Below are 16,711 nucleotides of genomic sequence, written 5' to 3'. Positions count from 1 at the left end.
CTTATAATGGCAGAAATTATTTTTACGGACTATTAGCAGTTGAGTAAGGGCTGGGAATTACGTTTTTTTGTTAAATATATTTTTGTTAAATATTTAAATATGGTTGAATATATAAATATTGTTTACAATTTATATTAAACAAATATATATAAACTGTTTTACCAAAACAGTATTCTGATTAACATTTGTTTTTTTTTATTAGTTTTGTTAATCTATTAGAAATAAAGATGGAAATGAAATGAAATATCTAACAGTAACCATCTGCGTGTATTTCACTACACTTCTTTTTTGTTGGCAATTGAAGTGATGAGCCACATTGCAGGACGTGACCACTCAGAGTCTGTGTGGGTGGCTGCTGGATGCTGGAGGCCTACATTCACTTACATGTTCAATAATGCCTTTTCACTGGATACCCAACACTGTAGCAGTCTCATGCCCCACTGCAGTCTTCAGCAGCACAACAAGCTGCCAACACATGGTATGCACCTGGGAGTGATGAACTGAACGTAAGTGTCTCTGTTCATCCTGGAGTTGTGTTTTAGAGTGCATTTAAAGCAACAAAAGTATGCTCAATCCTTGGCAGAGGCGCGTAGCTTGTCTTTCTTTTTTTATGGAGCACAGTAAAACATTTTTTAAAAAAGCATACAAGCACATTCAACATATGGGGGAATGGACAGACGGAGTTGTTCTTCAATGCGTGACCACGCTTTTTGCCTCGTAAACGTCTCATGTACGCCTAACACTGCTGTTGTTCTATCTCCGGTGGAACTTTGACATTACCCGCAAATTCCGTTTGCGGTGAAGGCAACCTCACTCCGTAGGCTTTCAGTGCTGTGACGTAAGACGTGAGGTGTGACGCGTGACGCAAATACAAAGCATGGACGTTTGGGTCCAGGAGCGCCATTGAACGTTTTCAGAGGGTTGGACATGTTTATGTTTTATATGTGATATTCAGTTCATATCTTCAGACGGCACACGCTGCTGTGGCTGCACACTTCCGGCCAGCTCCGTTGTTTAACCCGCGCTCATACATATACCGTTACTGCTGTTGTAATGTTCTGTGTAGCCTTCACTGTAGCAACAAGCTAACGGTGTTAGCAATACTGCTAACGTTCCATTCATTGGCGGTAGCTGGCTACAGCGTTATTGTCCCGTGTTGAAACGTAAGGCAGACACAGGACAACCTTAGACACCAGTTTATAGCATAGCATTGGCTTGCACATATTGCTGACTCTGTGTCTTTTGTTTCAGCCCCCTCTGTTCTCACTGACCCAACATGTTCCGTCCCAAACCCACTCTGAAGGACCGACAGCACCTGTACAAGCTGATCATCAGCCAGCTGCTGTATGACGGATACACTAGCATTGCCAACAATCTGATCAATGAGGTGAAGCCTCAGAACGTGGTGTCGCCCTCTGAGCAGCTGATGCAGCTGGCTAAAACAGGTAATATTGTCTCCTTCATGTCTGACCTGTGTAATGGTCAACATCAACAGCCCCTGATTGTTCATTTTCCAACCTTTTTCAGGGATGGAGAATGATGACAGTGCAGTCCAGTATGCTATTGGGCGCTCAGATACAGTGGCGCCTGGTGTGGGGATTGATCTGGAATTTGATGCTGATGTCCAGACCATGTCTCCAGAGGCATCAGAGTATGAGACCTGCTACGTAACATCACATAAGGGTCCCTGTCGTGTGGCTTCATACAGCCGCGATGGCCAGCTGATTGCCACTGGCTCTGCTGATGCTTCCATCAAGATCCTGGATACTGAACGCATGCTGGCCAAGAGCGCTATGCCTATTGAGGTGAAGCAGAACTGAAATGAGAGTACACTGCAGGTCTTTAATCCAGCTGCTTATGTTAACTGTTTTCTCTGTGTCTTAATGTCTATCTGTCAGGTGATGATGAATGAGACAGCGCAGCAAAATATGGAGAATCACCCTGTGATACGAACACTGTATGACCACGTGGATGAAGTCACCTGCCTCGCCTTCCATCCGACCGAACAGATTTTAGCTTCTGGATCAAGAGATTACACCCTCAAACTGTTTGACTACTCCAAGCCCTCTGCAAAAAGAGCATTTAAATACATACAGGTCAGTTCTAGAACCATTTGTCTTTGTTTTAGTAAACGAAAGTGGAGATGCAAAGTTGCATAGTAATTGAATTGCTGATGTCAACAAGGCTGACATCAGCAATTCAATTCACACTGACTGCTATAATTCAGTTGTAATCCAATCATCTCTCTATCTGTTTCGCAACAGGAAGCAGAAATGCTGCGTTCAATCTCCTTTCATCCGTCCGGTGACTTCCTGCTGGTTGGAACGCAGCACCCCACACTCCGCCTTTATGACGTCAACACCTTTCAGTGCTTTGTGTCCTGCAACCCGCTGGATCAACACACAGACACCATCAGTGGTGTGAGTTACAACCCCAGTGCTAACAGCTACGTCTCCTGCAGCAAGGACGGCAGCATCAAGCTTTGGGATGGCGTCTCCAACCGCTGCGTGACCACGTTTGAGAAGGCCCACGATGGAGCCGAGGTCTGCTCCGCCATCTTCTCCAAGAACTCCAAGTACATTATGTCCAGTGGCAAGGACTCTGTGGTAAAACTGTGGGAGATCTCCACAGGCCGGACGCTGGTCAAATACACAGGTAAATACTCTCAGACAGTCTGCAGTCTTTTCTCATATTCCATTCAATCAGTTCGCACGTCATTTTTAAAAAAAGATTTCAGACTAGCAGACACTTTCTCAGTAGATTAAGATAGATTCCCTGTCCACTCACTCTATAGTTAACAGCTAAAGGCTGTACTTCATGTACTCTTAACCACCTGCACCTTCAATACGTCCTCCTTCCGGAAAGGAGACTGCCCCAGCAGCTCTGAGAGGGGCTCACATACCCCTGTTCCACCTAAAACCTGTTCCCTTCTAGTTTGGTGCTCATCACTCTGTAAATGCAGTCTATTTTGCATTTGTTTCTGTACACTGTAAGCGCCTCCCATTCGGTTAAAAATGCAGGCTATCAAACCACCTAAAACAAGCAGATGCGTGGCTTTTTTGCAGTCACTTGATCACTCGCATTCAAATTGCATAACTTTTAGCTCGTGTCAGCCATCTAAATGTTCTTAACACTCCTGCTCTTGTAACAAAAATGTTTCATATGTTTAGTGCTTCTACACAGTGTGTTGATTCGAGAACCCTCACAAATTCTAGCTGCTGCTCAGATTTGAGTCCAGCTTTAGCCATTTGAGGTAGAAAAGTAGAATGAAGAGAAACATATTTAAAGTCATGCGCCCTTCAATAAACACAGCACAATGCCAGTGTACTTCAGCTAGAATTAAATCCCCACATCTAGAAGGACAGATGTCTGGAATTAATTTTATACCGATTCAAAAGAGAAAAACTTTAGACTGCTTGATTTCCATTAAATGCAACAACTTGCATCAGAACAAAATTCAAGATTTACAGTTTTGAAATTTCCCACACTACGTTCACAATGACATCAATTTTCATTAAAGGTCTCCTTTTATGCTATATTTGAGCAATATATTATAGGTCTCGTATGTATACAAAACATGTCTGAAGTGTTTAGCTCAACATACCAAACAGATTGTAGCATGCCTCATCCCCCTCTACAGTCTCAAAGAAAACCATTAGTAACACACTACGCTGTCATGGATTAAAATCCTGCAGCGCACGCAAGGTCCCCCTGCTCAAGCCAGTGCATGTCCTGGCCCATCTGAAGTTTGCCAATGACTATCTGGATGATCAAGAGGAGGAATAGGAGAAGGTCATGTGGTCTGATGAGACAAAAATAGAGCTTTTTGGTCTAAACTCCACTCGCGGTGTTTGGACGAAGAAGAAGGATGAGTACAACCCCAAGAACACCATCCCAACCAGGAAGCATGGAGGTGGAAACATCATTCTTTGGGGATGCTTTTCTGCAAAGGGGACAGGACGACTGCACCGTATTGAGGGGAGGGAGGATGGATGGGGCCATGTATCGCGAGATAAAACAATGGACCGCTGAGACTTTCCTTTTATCTATTTAACTTCACATTGATATGATTTCTTTTTTCAATAAATGCTTGTTGCCCCAAGCCCCCTCTCCTCAAGCCTCTCCCTCGCCTCCTCCGCTCACATCTCCCATGGGGAGACTAAGACGCCAGGCGAGGAGTCAAGGGCTGCACACTCAATTATGCTAAACTTTAGGCAATCATTTATTGTACATTTTTATTGGTTAAACCCCCCCCCCACTAAAGTGAGACATTTGAACAGGGATTGACACTCATTTGGACCCTCGCGTTGTCTCCAAATGAGCTGAAAAAAAAAGATCCTTTTCAGGTGGGTCTGAAAATATATCAATGTTAATACTCTTGCAGAGTTGAAATTAAAATGAGTGCAGCTATGAATCATCAGCTGATGAAGCTCTGATTTGATACACATGTTGAAGTGACCCTCCCCCTGTGTGTTGCAGGTGCGGGGCTGAGCGGCCGTCAGATGCACAGGACCCAGGGCGTGTTTAACCACACGGAGGACTACGTGCTGCTGCCAGACGAGCGCACCATCAGTCTGTGCTGCTGGGACTCGCGCACGGCCGAGAGGAAGAACCTGCTGTCCCTGGGACACAACAACATTGTGCGCTGCATCGTGCACTCACCCACCAACCCTGGCTTCATGACTTGCAGCGACGACTTCAGGGCCCGCTTCTGGTACCGCCGCACCACCACGGACTGAGACCCAGCCCCCCACCCTCTGTGAGGAGCACACACTGTGCTGGGGATCTTTTGTATTTCAACATTGAGTTTGAGTTGTCATTTCTCTGGATGTTTTTTGTCCATTCCACACTGAGTCTTTGTCTTCTTTTAATGAAAGTCTTTCCCACGTTTGATTTCTCACTTATGTTAGAGTTGACAGCAAAGTTGTCTCTTTTCTATTCCACTTTCATAATTTGTCTTGCCTATGTTGTTTTTCAAATTTTATTAAACAATTAAAAGGAAGAAGCTTCTTCTGTGTATTTGATGATGAAAAGTCCTCTTTGAACACATAACCACAGCTTTAGTCATATCCTGTAGATATTTTAAGACCACACACACACACACACACACACACACACACACACACACTAATAATTGTAGATACAAATATTTTATAAACCTATAGGCAGTTGGATTAGCTTTCTTTAGACAAAACATTTGAATCCCAAAATACTATGTTGGGCTGAGTGACATATATATATATATATATATATATACACATAAATATACACAGTCTATTTTAGTGACACCCTAGCTCACTCCCCGGGCACTGTTGTCTGTTGCCCAGACAACAACAAAAAACACAAACATTTCTGCTTCAAACAAACCCCCCCAAAACCGGCCTTATACATTTCTAAAAAGAGGAAGCAAAATAAAAGAAAATCTGAAAAATTCCCCTCAGTTAGTTGGAAAAGTAAACTAGTGATGTACTTCTGCTTAAACAGTGACATGGGGGGGGGCAGCTGCAGAGAAAGGGCTGTCTCTAGCCAATGGGGCTGCAGGATAGCAGCTCTGTCAGTGAGAGGCCCCGCCCCCCACGTAGATCAGTGTGTCTCAGTGACTGTTCACACAATATGCCTGAGAGACGAGGAGGAGAGCCGATCCACAGCTCCTGGGTGAGATGGTTCACTGATTGCTTCCTCTGTGTGGACTGGACAACGCTAACATGGTGAGTACTGCAGCTGCAGTTCAAAAGTTAAAAGTAACTATCTCCTCATTCTGTTTCTGCTCGGATGTGTCCCTGCAGACCATCTGCTCTGATTTCTGTTTAACTTGCTGTGTCAGCGGCTGCCTATTTCCACACAGCCCCTCTGAGCTGTAACCTGAGAGCCTGTTAACACACAAGTCATCACAACTCAGAGCATCTACTCAGAGAGCCATTATATCCATTCATGAATTATCAGAACCAATGCAGGTGAGGGTCATTTTAGTTTGAGGGGTGTGATCTGGTTCCAGCTTTATTTCTTGAATCTTGAATCTTATGCCTCTTTAACCTCAGCTGGGCCACTCTGGTCTGAGTGTGTTCATGACATGTTAAGTTAATGACTGATAGTTTGTGAATTTGTTTTCTGAAACTGGTTGCAACTATACCACAAAAAGCATATATTAGCAGCATTATTTTCTCTACAGGTGTTTGTAAGACTAGTTCTGATTGATGGATTGAAGTAGTTGATGATTAAAAGTACAGAATCACTCTGCAACTTCTCTGGGGTCAAATGTTTTAGAAGCCTTGATCTGATTGGTGTAGGAGCTTTCTCTCCCAGGTCCTCTGCAGTTTACAGAGGGGAAGGAGATCACCCGGACATTTTCCCATGCAAGGCAAATATTTATCTGAGCTCATCAACACTGCCTTGTTGATGACTAACTTTCAGTTGTGCCATCTCATATCCGTTCTAGAAGGTCAGTTCTTTATGGAATTTAACTTTTTTTTTGGCTAATTGAGAGCTATTTTGGAAGGCAAGTCAGTACAAGTCATGAGCTTTACATTGACACGCCCACTCTTTTCTATCACTCCATAGGTTATCCAGCCATGCATTGAGGAATATTAATAAACTCTGGAATATATACAAATATATAAGAGGTGGACAAGTAGAGCATTGAGCAGTTAAAACGTTGAAACCTTTCTCAGGTGGTTAATAAGCCACTATTGGGCAGCATGTGGTTCATTTGAGCTTGGTAAGGTGATTCTGACAGCATTGTTTTGAAAGCCACTGATCCTCACCACATCCTTCACAGCATGATGCTTTGTGTTGCAAACACTACATGGCTACTTCAGATGAGCTGATGTTCTTCTGTGCATCCTTGTAGATCTTTACCTGATGTAATCTATATTTTATTTCAGTTTGTTTTCACAAAAAGGAATCTTAACTCAAGGCCAAAGTGTGTCATCACTTCTTGTCTTCACTACGGTTGCAGGGATCTACTACACAACGTTGCTCCAAAGCTCTAATGCTGTTCAGAAATCCCATAGTGTAGCTTTAATGAGACATCAGAGTTACAGCAGGTACACAAAGTGAAAAGCATTCTGAAATGTGAATATGAAATGTTTTTATAGTACTATCTCCAATGAAGTTCAATGTGTTAAATGTCTAATAGGTAAACTATGTTCGTGTCTATGTTTGAAACAAGCCACTGCTCAGGGATTTTGACCACCGGTTAAACATCACCAAACGCTCCATTACACATTGTCACACAGGAAGTGTGAGTATAAATAACAGCAGTGTGAGCACGGAGATAAGTTCCTCTGCTGTCATATACTGCCTGACACATACACACACACACACACACACACACACACACACACACACACACACACACACACACACACACACACACACACACACACACACACACATACACACACACCCACACACACACACCCACACACACACACACACACACACACACACACACATACACACACACCCACACACACACACACACACACACACACACACACACACACACACCCACACACACACACACACAAGCACAGACAGACAGACAGACAGACAGACAGACAGACAGACAGACAGACAGACAGACAGACAGACACAGGCAGGCAGGCAGGCAGGCAGGCAGGCAGGCAGGAAAGAGCTGAATCAGATATTTGATGGCCATCTTTCATACTTCTCTAAAGCTATAAATAAAACCAGCAGCACCCTGGTCTCCTCCACTGTGTGCAGGAAGTGGTCACAGTTTGACGATGAGAGAACACAACAGCCTTGTATGGGATTAGGCAGTGCATAAATCTAACTTTGCTTCAATCTGCTTGCTAATTTAGAACTTTATTTAAATGAATGACCTATTGTACTCAGACAACTACAGTATTTTGCTTCCAAGGTGATGTCAGAATATAATTGTCAGGGATTTCAACATTTGTTTATCCCTCCCTCTCTGTCTCTCAGATAGTTGGGAACATTTAAGATGTCACATTTACATGCTGACTTCCTATTCACATGAAGAAAAGGCTTCCTCTCAGCTCTGTGCTGTGCCTCATCCTGAGTGTGTGTTGTGCTGGGCCTGCAGTGTGTGAGTGTGTAATGATGAGGAGCAGACCCTGGGCTCCAGGGGGCAAAGGTCAGAGTGTGGTTCCCACGCTTTAAGCTCAAGTATGAAAGTAAAAACAGTAAATAGAGGGAAGAATGACTTCATCTCTATCCCCTTCTGTTACAGGATCATTTAGCATTTGGACAGATCTACTGCTTTGCACGTTTCATCCTGTGAAATGTGCACCCTCTTATTTTATATCGTTGTTAATTGAATGTAATTGGGTTTTGGAGTGTTGGTTGTGATTTTCAACTTTGCCTGTAAAGACCTGTAGGTCTGTAAAGTTTTCTTTTTGTTTATTTTTTTTGCATTAAACAGTGAATTAATAACCCGCAATTTGAGAGCTAAGTGTTTGGCCTCATATGTCAGTTGAAAATATAATTGTTGAGAACAATGATACTTTCCACATCCAACCTGTAGAAGAAGCATCTTATTGCCTGGACAGAAGCTTTTAAAACGCTTCTTGAGGTGCATTTAAGGGGCTGAGGATAATCTGTGAACAGGACGGAGCGAGGGCCAGAGAGCAGACAGCTGTGACGTTAAAGAGCCGAGGGCCAGCTGTCCGGAGGCTGAGCGGCACAAGCAGGCGTGTGCAGGAATCCAGAAGAGTCACAGCTGAATGAAACTTTGTTACTGTACTCTGTGATCCGCAGGCAGTCACCTCAATCCAATGTCTTTATGTTACGTTTAGAAAAAGAGTTAAACTGATCCCAGAAACATGTCACATGACAGGCTTTGGTTAAAATGCTGAAACTACTGGCACTGAGCGGGCTGTTCAAACACACACAGCCTCTCATGACCAAAACACTCCGTCATAATGTCGTCTAACTACCTAAATGTTGTCGGGGGGGCTACTGACCATCATCTGAGCCTTAGTTCTTCACTTGCATGTCTGTAGCACATGTCTCTGTGTGTGTGTGTGTGTGTGTGTGTGTGTGTGTGTGTGTGTGTGTGTGTGTGTGTGTGTGTGTGTGTGTGTGTGTGTGTGTGTGTGTGTGTGTGTGTGTGTGTGTGTGTGTACTATGGGGGGTCCACAGTCTGCAGTCACTGGGCTCTATAGGCCTCTATCCAACAGGTGCTGAGCGTGGGTGAATGGGTTCTTTGTTGAAGAGGATTCACCCTCAGAGCTAGCAAACACACACACACACATACACACACACACACACACACACACACACACACACACACACACACACACACACACACACACACACACACACACACACACACACACACTCACATTTTTGAGGGTGCTTAAATGGCATCAGGTTGCTTAAGAATAACTACATCCAAACACATTGGATCTGTTAAAAGCAAATGATGCGGCATCACTTGTAGAGATGAATGACCATCAGCACCGAGAGGAGAGAGTTATTAGACTCCAGAGTTGGCTGTTGGAATGAAAGATGTGGAATTAACACGTATCGTAAAGCAGAAAAACAGGAGATGTCCAGTTTTTAACACATTTCACCTCTCTCGCTGGTAATGAAATGATGCCTTCACTGACGTTGATCTAAAGCCAGCTTTGGTTACGTTTATTTTAATATCATTTTAATGGCATTTCGCTGCCTTAGCAGGCGTACTGACTGTCAGTGGACCTACATTTACTTCAAAAAATTTGCTGTACACACAATTGCGCAGGTGCTGGCGAAGTACGTAGGGACTTGGCTTGGGGACCAGAAGGTCAATGGTTCAATTCCCTGAAAGACCAAGTGCTACCAAGGTGTCCCTGAGCAAGGCACCTTTCCTTACACTCCCCAGTGCCATACATATGGCTAGCACTAGGATGGGCCAAATGCACAATGTACATTTCCCCTCTGTGCGACCATTAAGGGTTTATTCTTATTTTTAATACATAACGGACCAATTCTTCATTCATTTTATCAGAGCCCTTCTAAATCAAAACACTGTTTTTCTCTGTGATCCTCTGTGTGAGGGAATTACATGTTTAAAGTAGCAGAAAATAGAAATAGTCAAGTAAAATTACTAGCATATTAACATATACATGCTGTATCTGTATACTACACATTGGACTGTATTCTTATTATACCTCCTACCACCTCGCTGTATCATTTATTATTATTAGCAAGGAAGACCTCCAGTCATTCTTTTTCAATTTCCAGAGATACAGAGTGCCACATTCAGAACAAAAAGAGCTCTACTTCAGTTTGATGTTGTTTCCCAGGCATGTTAATAACAAGGGAAGGAGTCACTGAGACTTTTGACAACCTTTTGGATCCTTGGCTAACATACTGATCCCCAATTTGCTCCTAATGACCTGGACAACGTGTGTGTCAATGTTTATGAATCCCGAGGCTAGCCTTGTACGCCAGCCTCTGTATAGATGTGTGTGAATGCAGACTTGCTTACTAATGATTTAGAAAATGACTGTAATGGTGCAAGGTTTTCATTACTCAGATCTGCAACTTGTAGTAGTATTTTGCAAGAGGAGATGTTGTCATAGGCTTTCAGCCGCATCCAGAACCAACAACTAAATGCAGATCTTTACTTTGAAACTGACCACAGCACTGCTGCACATGGAGGTTGTCTTTGTGTTCACTATCTTACATTTGTCATTTGAAAAGTGTCTTCTAACCTTCATTTCCATTTTCTCTGTTCTTTATTGTAGAACAAACTGGCAAAGGCTCTGTATGACAACACTGCAGAGTGTGCAGATGAGCTGGCTTTCAGAAAAGGGGACATTGTCATGGTGATGGATCAAAGCGTGGCTGGTACAAGCGGATGGTGGATGTGTTCTCTTTATGGACGCCATGGTCTGGCCCCTGCAAATAGGCTGCAGCTTTTACCACAAACTGGAACCACTGCAAGCTCCTTTACCCATGACACAGAAACATCCAGATTTACTGATGCTGAAACTGATGACAGTGTGCAAAATATCTACCAGATCCCATGTTTACCCCGACCATCCAGCAGCCCAGCTTATGAATGCATGGATAAGATCTACAAGATCCCGTCCACTCATTTAGCAGCTTCAAAAATGCCAGTGCAGCAGAAACTAAAGCACAGCACAGGAGGACCTGAGGAAAACAAGGTAACACATATTGAATTTATGTCGGAAAGAGCAAAATCCTAAATGTAGATCTTAATCTTTCTATTTATTGTAACTGGGGTCAAAGTTAGGACTTTTCCTTGGGAAGAGCTCACCCTCATGATTACAGAGGTAGAATGTTGCAGAAATGCAAAGCTGTGAAACCCCTGCTGGCAAAAGAGCTTACAGATGGGGACCAGGGGCCTCTCCATGGGACAGGCACGTTGCACCGGGGTCTTTATGGGCCTATAAAAGACCAACAGACACAGACTTCAGACACTTTTAACTTCAAACAGCAGCTCATGCCGCTTGGGACCCAAAAAGGCAGAAGTATCTGTATGGCAGAAGGTGGAGAGAAATAAACTCACATGTTCACCATTTCCTCTCCTGCTCCAGGGGAGTCCTGTTCCGTTCTGCAGTAGCCACCAACAATTAAATAAGCAGCATGGTTTCTATTATAAAGCTGCGTTAATTGGCAAGTGTAACATAATTGGGGTTCTCCTGCACTATATGGGCAAACACTGTCCACATAAATGTGTTGATGGAGAGGTCAATGAGGTAATGCAGCTCTGGTCAAAGCAGTGGTAACAGTCAACCCTGAATAGCCTGTATTTCTGTCTGCAGCCTTCATTCTCAAGCAAGCTGTCCAGTTCACCAGGAGAGGTTTATGACGTCCCGAGCCAAGCAAGACGAAATTCTGTTTTTACTGTGAGTTCCTGCATTTAACATAACCAAATACATCAGATAGAGACTTTTTGTAAATATTCTGCCGCTGTTATTGATATGTTCTTTTTGCAGGCATCAACCACTCCCAGACATATGCCACGGAAACACTCACTGATTCCAATTGTTGAGCTGGAGAAAAGATTTGATTCTCCGGAGAGTTCAAGTTGTGGCAGTCTGTTAGACTCTTATGTGAGATAAACATATTGAGAAGGATTATTCAGCAAGGAACCTAAAATTAGTTTTTTTTGCCTTCATAGCTGTAATAATGACATATTTTTCGGGGTTAACAGGTGTATGCAGTTCCACCATCCATGCCTCAGGATCCAAACTATGACATCCCTGTTCCTTCCACCACAGAAGCCCAACAAAGAATGATGGGTGGATACAGCACCCTTCCCACCCCCCACAAGCCTGAGTGGATTTATGATGTGCCAGTGGGTCCTGAGAAACTAAGTCCACCCCAAATCTCCAATGATACCATGCACTCCAAAGCCATTTGTAGACTTTATGACACTCTTTCAGCACATGCTTGGTCCATTCAAGAAGGCATTGCAACCTCCTCGCTTTATGATATACCGAAACCTAATTCACTTGACATCCCGAGTCCACCTAAAGTGTTGCCAAAAGCCCCAATTTATGACAAGCCCCCAACTAAGAGGATTGCGGAGGACATAGTTTATGCAGTCCCACCCCAGGAGGAACCTTTAACTCGAGTTCTCAATCAACCGTCCAGTGATCATATCCCATTAGAGTGCCGGAGCGACTCAAGTAATGCTCATGAACTCACAAAGGTGCATCTGCAGCGAATGAGGAACTTCCTGGCCTGTACATCTTTCCATGACCTTCCCGGAAGTGGGGAGTCACCAGTGCAAGAGGACAATGATCAAGGTAAAACCCTGCGACTCTCCGCAGCAGACAGCCAAAGAATCAGCAGGGCCTCCAGCTCCTCCGCCAGCTCCTGTGACTCTCTGACTCTGAGTTCCCCCTCTCCCGAGCCTCTGCGAGAAGTGACTCTCAGCCAGGATCAAGCCTGTCGCAAAATTCTGGACCTGCAAATTTCAGTTTGTAGGGCTGTCCCCCGTCTTATGGAGTTTGTCAGCAGTCACTGGAGGAGCAAAGAACACCTGGAGAAACACCTGAAGGAAATCAAAGACGCATCAGAGGGGATTGTGTGTTCTCTTATGTGCTTCCTAAACTTTGCTTTGGATGTGAAGGGCAATGCACGCCGTTTGACCGATGCCAACCTTCAGGCACGGCTCTATAAACAGCTGTCCATTGTTGAAGACTCAGGTGTGATCCTACGACAAACATTTAGTGCTCTGAACATGGCTGGCTGGCCCCTGAATACACTTTGTCAGGACCCCGGGCAGGTCCAGATACCTGATCAACTGGATCGCTTCGTTATGGTGGCCCGCACTGTTCCAGAGGACATCAAGCGTCTGGTATCCATCATCAATGCCAATGGCAAGCTTCTGTTCAGAGCCTCACGGAAAGCTCCAGAGCCTCTCCACCCCCTAGGTCAGCTAGATATAAAGAAGAGTCCTGATGTGAGTGAACCAGGAGGGGCCTTGGTGGAGGATGACAATGACTACATAGAGCTAAAGGTAAAAACTTCTTATCATCTGAATCCTCTTAAATGATAAAGTCAAGTTACCATGGTAACTGATGATGACCTAGTATCCAAAGGAAACTCAAAGCACATATAATACTGTAACTTTCATGATCACCAACTTTTGACTGTTCCTCAGACAAAGAATGACTTTGAAAAGCAGCTGAAGGAGGTGCAGAAAGAACCAAAAGTCACATCAGACAAAGTTTATAACAATGTAAAGGTCAGTATCTTCTTTTTAAACAAGGGGTTAGTTCCTATTTAATAAGCATGACCAAATTGAGAAACATCTTTGCTTCTAATGTATTTTTTTTTACATGAATCTATATGCCTTCATCCAGGAATCAAAACTGTTCTTGTTGTCAGATAAAGACAATGTGTGTCAATCTTTGCCTTCTTTGTCCCACTGCTCAGGCTCTTAACCATCGCCACTCCTCTGAGTCCTGCAGTGGCACAGAAGAACATCGACCAGCCTCTGTGTCAGAGCACTGCCGGCTTTATTTTGGTGCTCTCCAGAAGGCCATCGGGGGATTCGTGGGCAGTGTCCGGGATGGTCAGCCACCAGAGAAATTTATCTCGCAGAGTAAGCTGGTGATCATGGTGGGCCAGAGGCTGGTGGACACCCTCTACAGAGAGGCCCAACGTGTAGGCTCCCCCCAGAACCTCCTGTGTAGGAGCAACCACCTGTGTGCTCTTCTGAAGCAGCTGGCTGTGGCGACCAAGAAGGCAGCACTGCACTTCCCTGATGAGCAAGCTCTGCAAGAGGCGCAAGAGTTTGCTCAAGAACTTGCCCAAAGAGCACAGCACTTTCGGAAATCGCTTGACCTCTGAACATATCAAGCATGGGGATTTGTTTATACAGCAAAGGACTTTTATTCATCGTCTGTTTTATTTTTCATTCATTTCATATTCAACTACATTGATGCTTCACTAGCCAAAACTGTCACCACTTCAGCTGAATTTCACCATAATTATGAATGCAGGTACTGGCTACTATGCTAATGAAGGTAGAAAAAAGGAATCCAAACTAAGTTGCACATTTAGGTTACTGTACTCAAGCCAACTTAAATTGCCATTAAAATAGTAAGTATGAGAAAACATTTGCATTATATAATTTACAACATTTTTACTTGGAACATGTTTTATGTGGATGATTTATGTATTTTATTTCTTTATTGTGTTAGAGGTATACTCTTCAGGGTAGTAGTTTGATACAGTCTACTTTTTCTGAATATGTATGGAAATCATTTTAAAGAAATGTGTTATGCATTCCCAAACATTATGTTGGCTTTTTATTGATAGAAGAAATAAAAAAATAAGCACTTTTCATGACCTTTTGTTATTGTTTATCCTAACTATACATAAATGAACCACAGTGACCTCTGCAGAGAGGCTATAAAGGGAATACCGCACACAGAGCCTTATTCAGTAATGACATCAGTTATTTATCTAAGGATCCAGTGTCTTTGGATTTTAACCCGTTATCAAGAGTAAAGGTTAGGATATATTGGTTCCAGCTTTTGCCAGTTTGTCTAAAATATGTCTCTTGTAAGTCCCATAACTTTACATCATTTCAATTCTATATTCAATATATAGACAAAAGTATTGGGACACCTACAAATTACACCTACAGGAGCTTTTATGACATCCCATTCCAAATTCTTAGGCATTAATATGAAGTTGGTCCCCCCTTTGCAGCTGTAACAGCTTCCACTCTTCTGGGAAGGCTTTCTACAAAATGTTGGAGTGTGTCTATGGGAATTTTTGCCCATTCATCCAGAAGAGCATTTGTGAGGTCAGACACTGATGTTGAACGAGAGGGCCTGGCTCTCCGTTCTAGTTCATCCCAAAGGTGTTCAGTGGGGTTGAGGTCAGGGCTCTGTGAGGGCCAGTCCAGTTCTTCCACACCAAACTCATCCAGCCATGCCTTTATGGACCTTACTTTTTGCATTGGGGCACAGTCATGCTGGAACAGAAAGAGCCTTCCCCAAACTGTTTCCACCAAGTTGGAAGCATAGAATAGTCCAGATTGACTCTGTGAGATGAACCATTAATAATCCCCTCACTGGAACTAAGGGGCCGAGGCCAACCCCAGAAAAACACCAAATTAGTATTACCCCTCCTCCACCACACTTTACAGTCTGCACAATGCAGTCAGGCAGGTAACGTTATCCTGGCATTCTCCAAAAGCCAGAATTGTCCATCAGACTGCGAGATAGAGAGGCTGATTGGTCCCTCCACATAACACGTTTCCACTGCTCCAGAGTCCAGTGGTGGCGTGCTTTACACCACCCCATCACACGCTTGGCATTGTGCTTGGTGTTGTAAGGGTTGCATGCAGCTGCTCGGCCATGAAGCTCCCGGCAGAGTTTTGGTGCTGATACTAATGCAGAGCTGGTTTGGAACTCTGCAGTTGTTGAGTCAGCAGAGCTTTGGCCACTATGTGCCTCAGCAATCTGCGACCCCGCTCTGTAACTTTACGTGGTCTGAAACTTCGTGGCTGAGTTGCTGTGGTTCCTAAACGGTTCCACTTTGCAATAATACCACTTACAGTTTATCTTGGAATATCTATGAGAGAAGACATTTCACGAACTGACTTGTTGCAACGCTGGTATCCTATTACAGGACCACGCTCGAATTCCAGTACTTTTGTCTATATGGTGTAATGTGTTATCAACACAGAATAATGTCAGAGGGGGCGGGGGGAAAGAAAAGAACCTTGGAATGGCATTAAGAAGCAAAAAGAAGAACACGGACATGGAAGATGCAGGCTGTGGCCCCTAGGCTATGCTAGGAGAAATGGCGTAGCTAGTGTCCATCCGCGACACCATAAACAAAACCATATCTCCATACAACTGTCAGAATTCAAGAGCAGTTAATTAACAACAGGATATTAATTACCAACTAAGTGAAATGAGGACAGACATTAACCAGAAAATTGAGGAAGCTACGAGGAAAATTGAAGCTACTTCGCAGCGACTCGAAGAAGCCAAGCGGCGCATCGGAGAGGTGGAAACATATGATTTGGAAGCAAACGAGGTTATAACCCAGCTGCAAGAGACCCAGCTCCAACTTCAATCAAAACTCACCGAACTTGAAGAACACTCGCGTCCTTCCTTGATCTATGGTATCAAGGAAGGAGCGGAAGGGACCTCAAAGATTCGTTTGTGGAGAATCTCATAAAAACTGAACTGGGAGAGAGTACCGGCCTGAATGACCTGGGTATGGAGCGTGCACA

General features: G+C 43.8%; 2 protein-coding genes across 3 annotated transcripts; both read left to right on the top strand.

Moving 5' to 3' along the window:
- Window positions 1-780: 780 nt before the first annotated feature.
- Window positions 781-4,984, top strand: cstf1 (cleavage stimulation factor, 3' pre-RNA, subunit 1). Of its 2 annotated transcripts, none has more exons than XM_063909885.1 (6): window positions 781-920; window positions 1,252-1,445; window positions 1,528-1,805; window positions 1,899-2,096; window positions 2,265-2,655; window positions 4,480-4,984. In XM_063909885.1, the coding sequence occupies exons 2-6, from the start codon at window positions 1,277-1,279 to the stop codon at window positions 4,737-4,739; spliced, it is 1,296 nt and encodes a 431-aa protein (XP_063765955.1). In that variant the 5' UTR covers window positions 781-920; window positions 1,252-1,276; the 3' UTR covers window positions 4,740-4,984. The 2 variants fall into 2 exon arrangements, with proteins under 2 accessions (XP_063765955.1, XP_063765954.1); XM_063909884.1 differs by having other exon boundaries at window positions 858-1,163; window positions 4,480-4,983.
- A 613-nt stretch (window positions 4,985-5,597) lies between these two features.
- Window positions 5,598-14,800, top strand: cass4 (Cas scaffold protein family member 4). The gene is made up of 7 exons (XM_063909787.1): window positions 5,598-5,708; window positions 10,719-11,141; window positions 11,763-11,846; window positions 11,937-12,053; window positions 12,155-13,468; window positions 13,613-13,696; window positions 13,888-14,800. Exons 1-7 carry the CDS (start codon window positions 5,706-5,708, stop codon window positions 14,302-14,304), a joined length of 2,442 nt encoding a protein of 813 aa, XP_063765857.1. The 5' UTR covers window positions 5,598-5,705; the 3' UTR covers window positions 14,305-14,800.
- The last annotated feature ends 1,911 nt before the right edge of the window (window positions 14,801-16,711 follow it).

Source organism: Eleginops maclovinus, chromosome 20 (genome assembly GCF_036324505.1).
Source record: "Eleginops maclovinus isolate JMC-PN-2008 ecotype Puerto Natales chromosome 20, JC_Emac_rtc_rv5, whole genome shotgun sequence".
Lineage (NCBI taxonomy): Eukaryota > Metazoa > Chordata > Actinopteri > Perciformes > Eleginopidae > Eleginops > Eleginops maclovinus.
The sequence above is the reverse complement of the archived record's forward strand: the minus strand, read 5'-3'. Positions and strand labels throughout refer to the sequence as shown.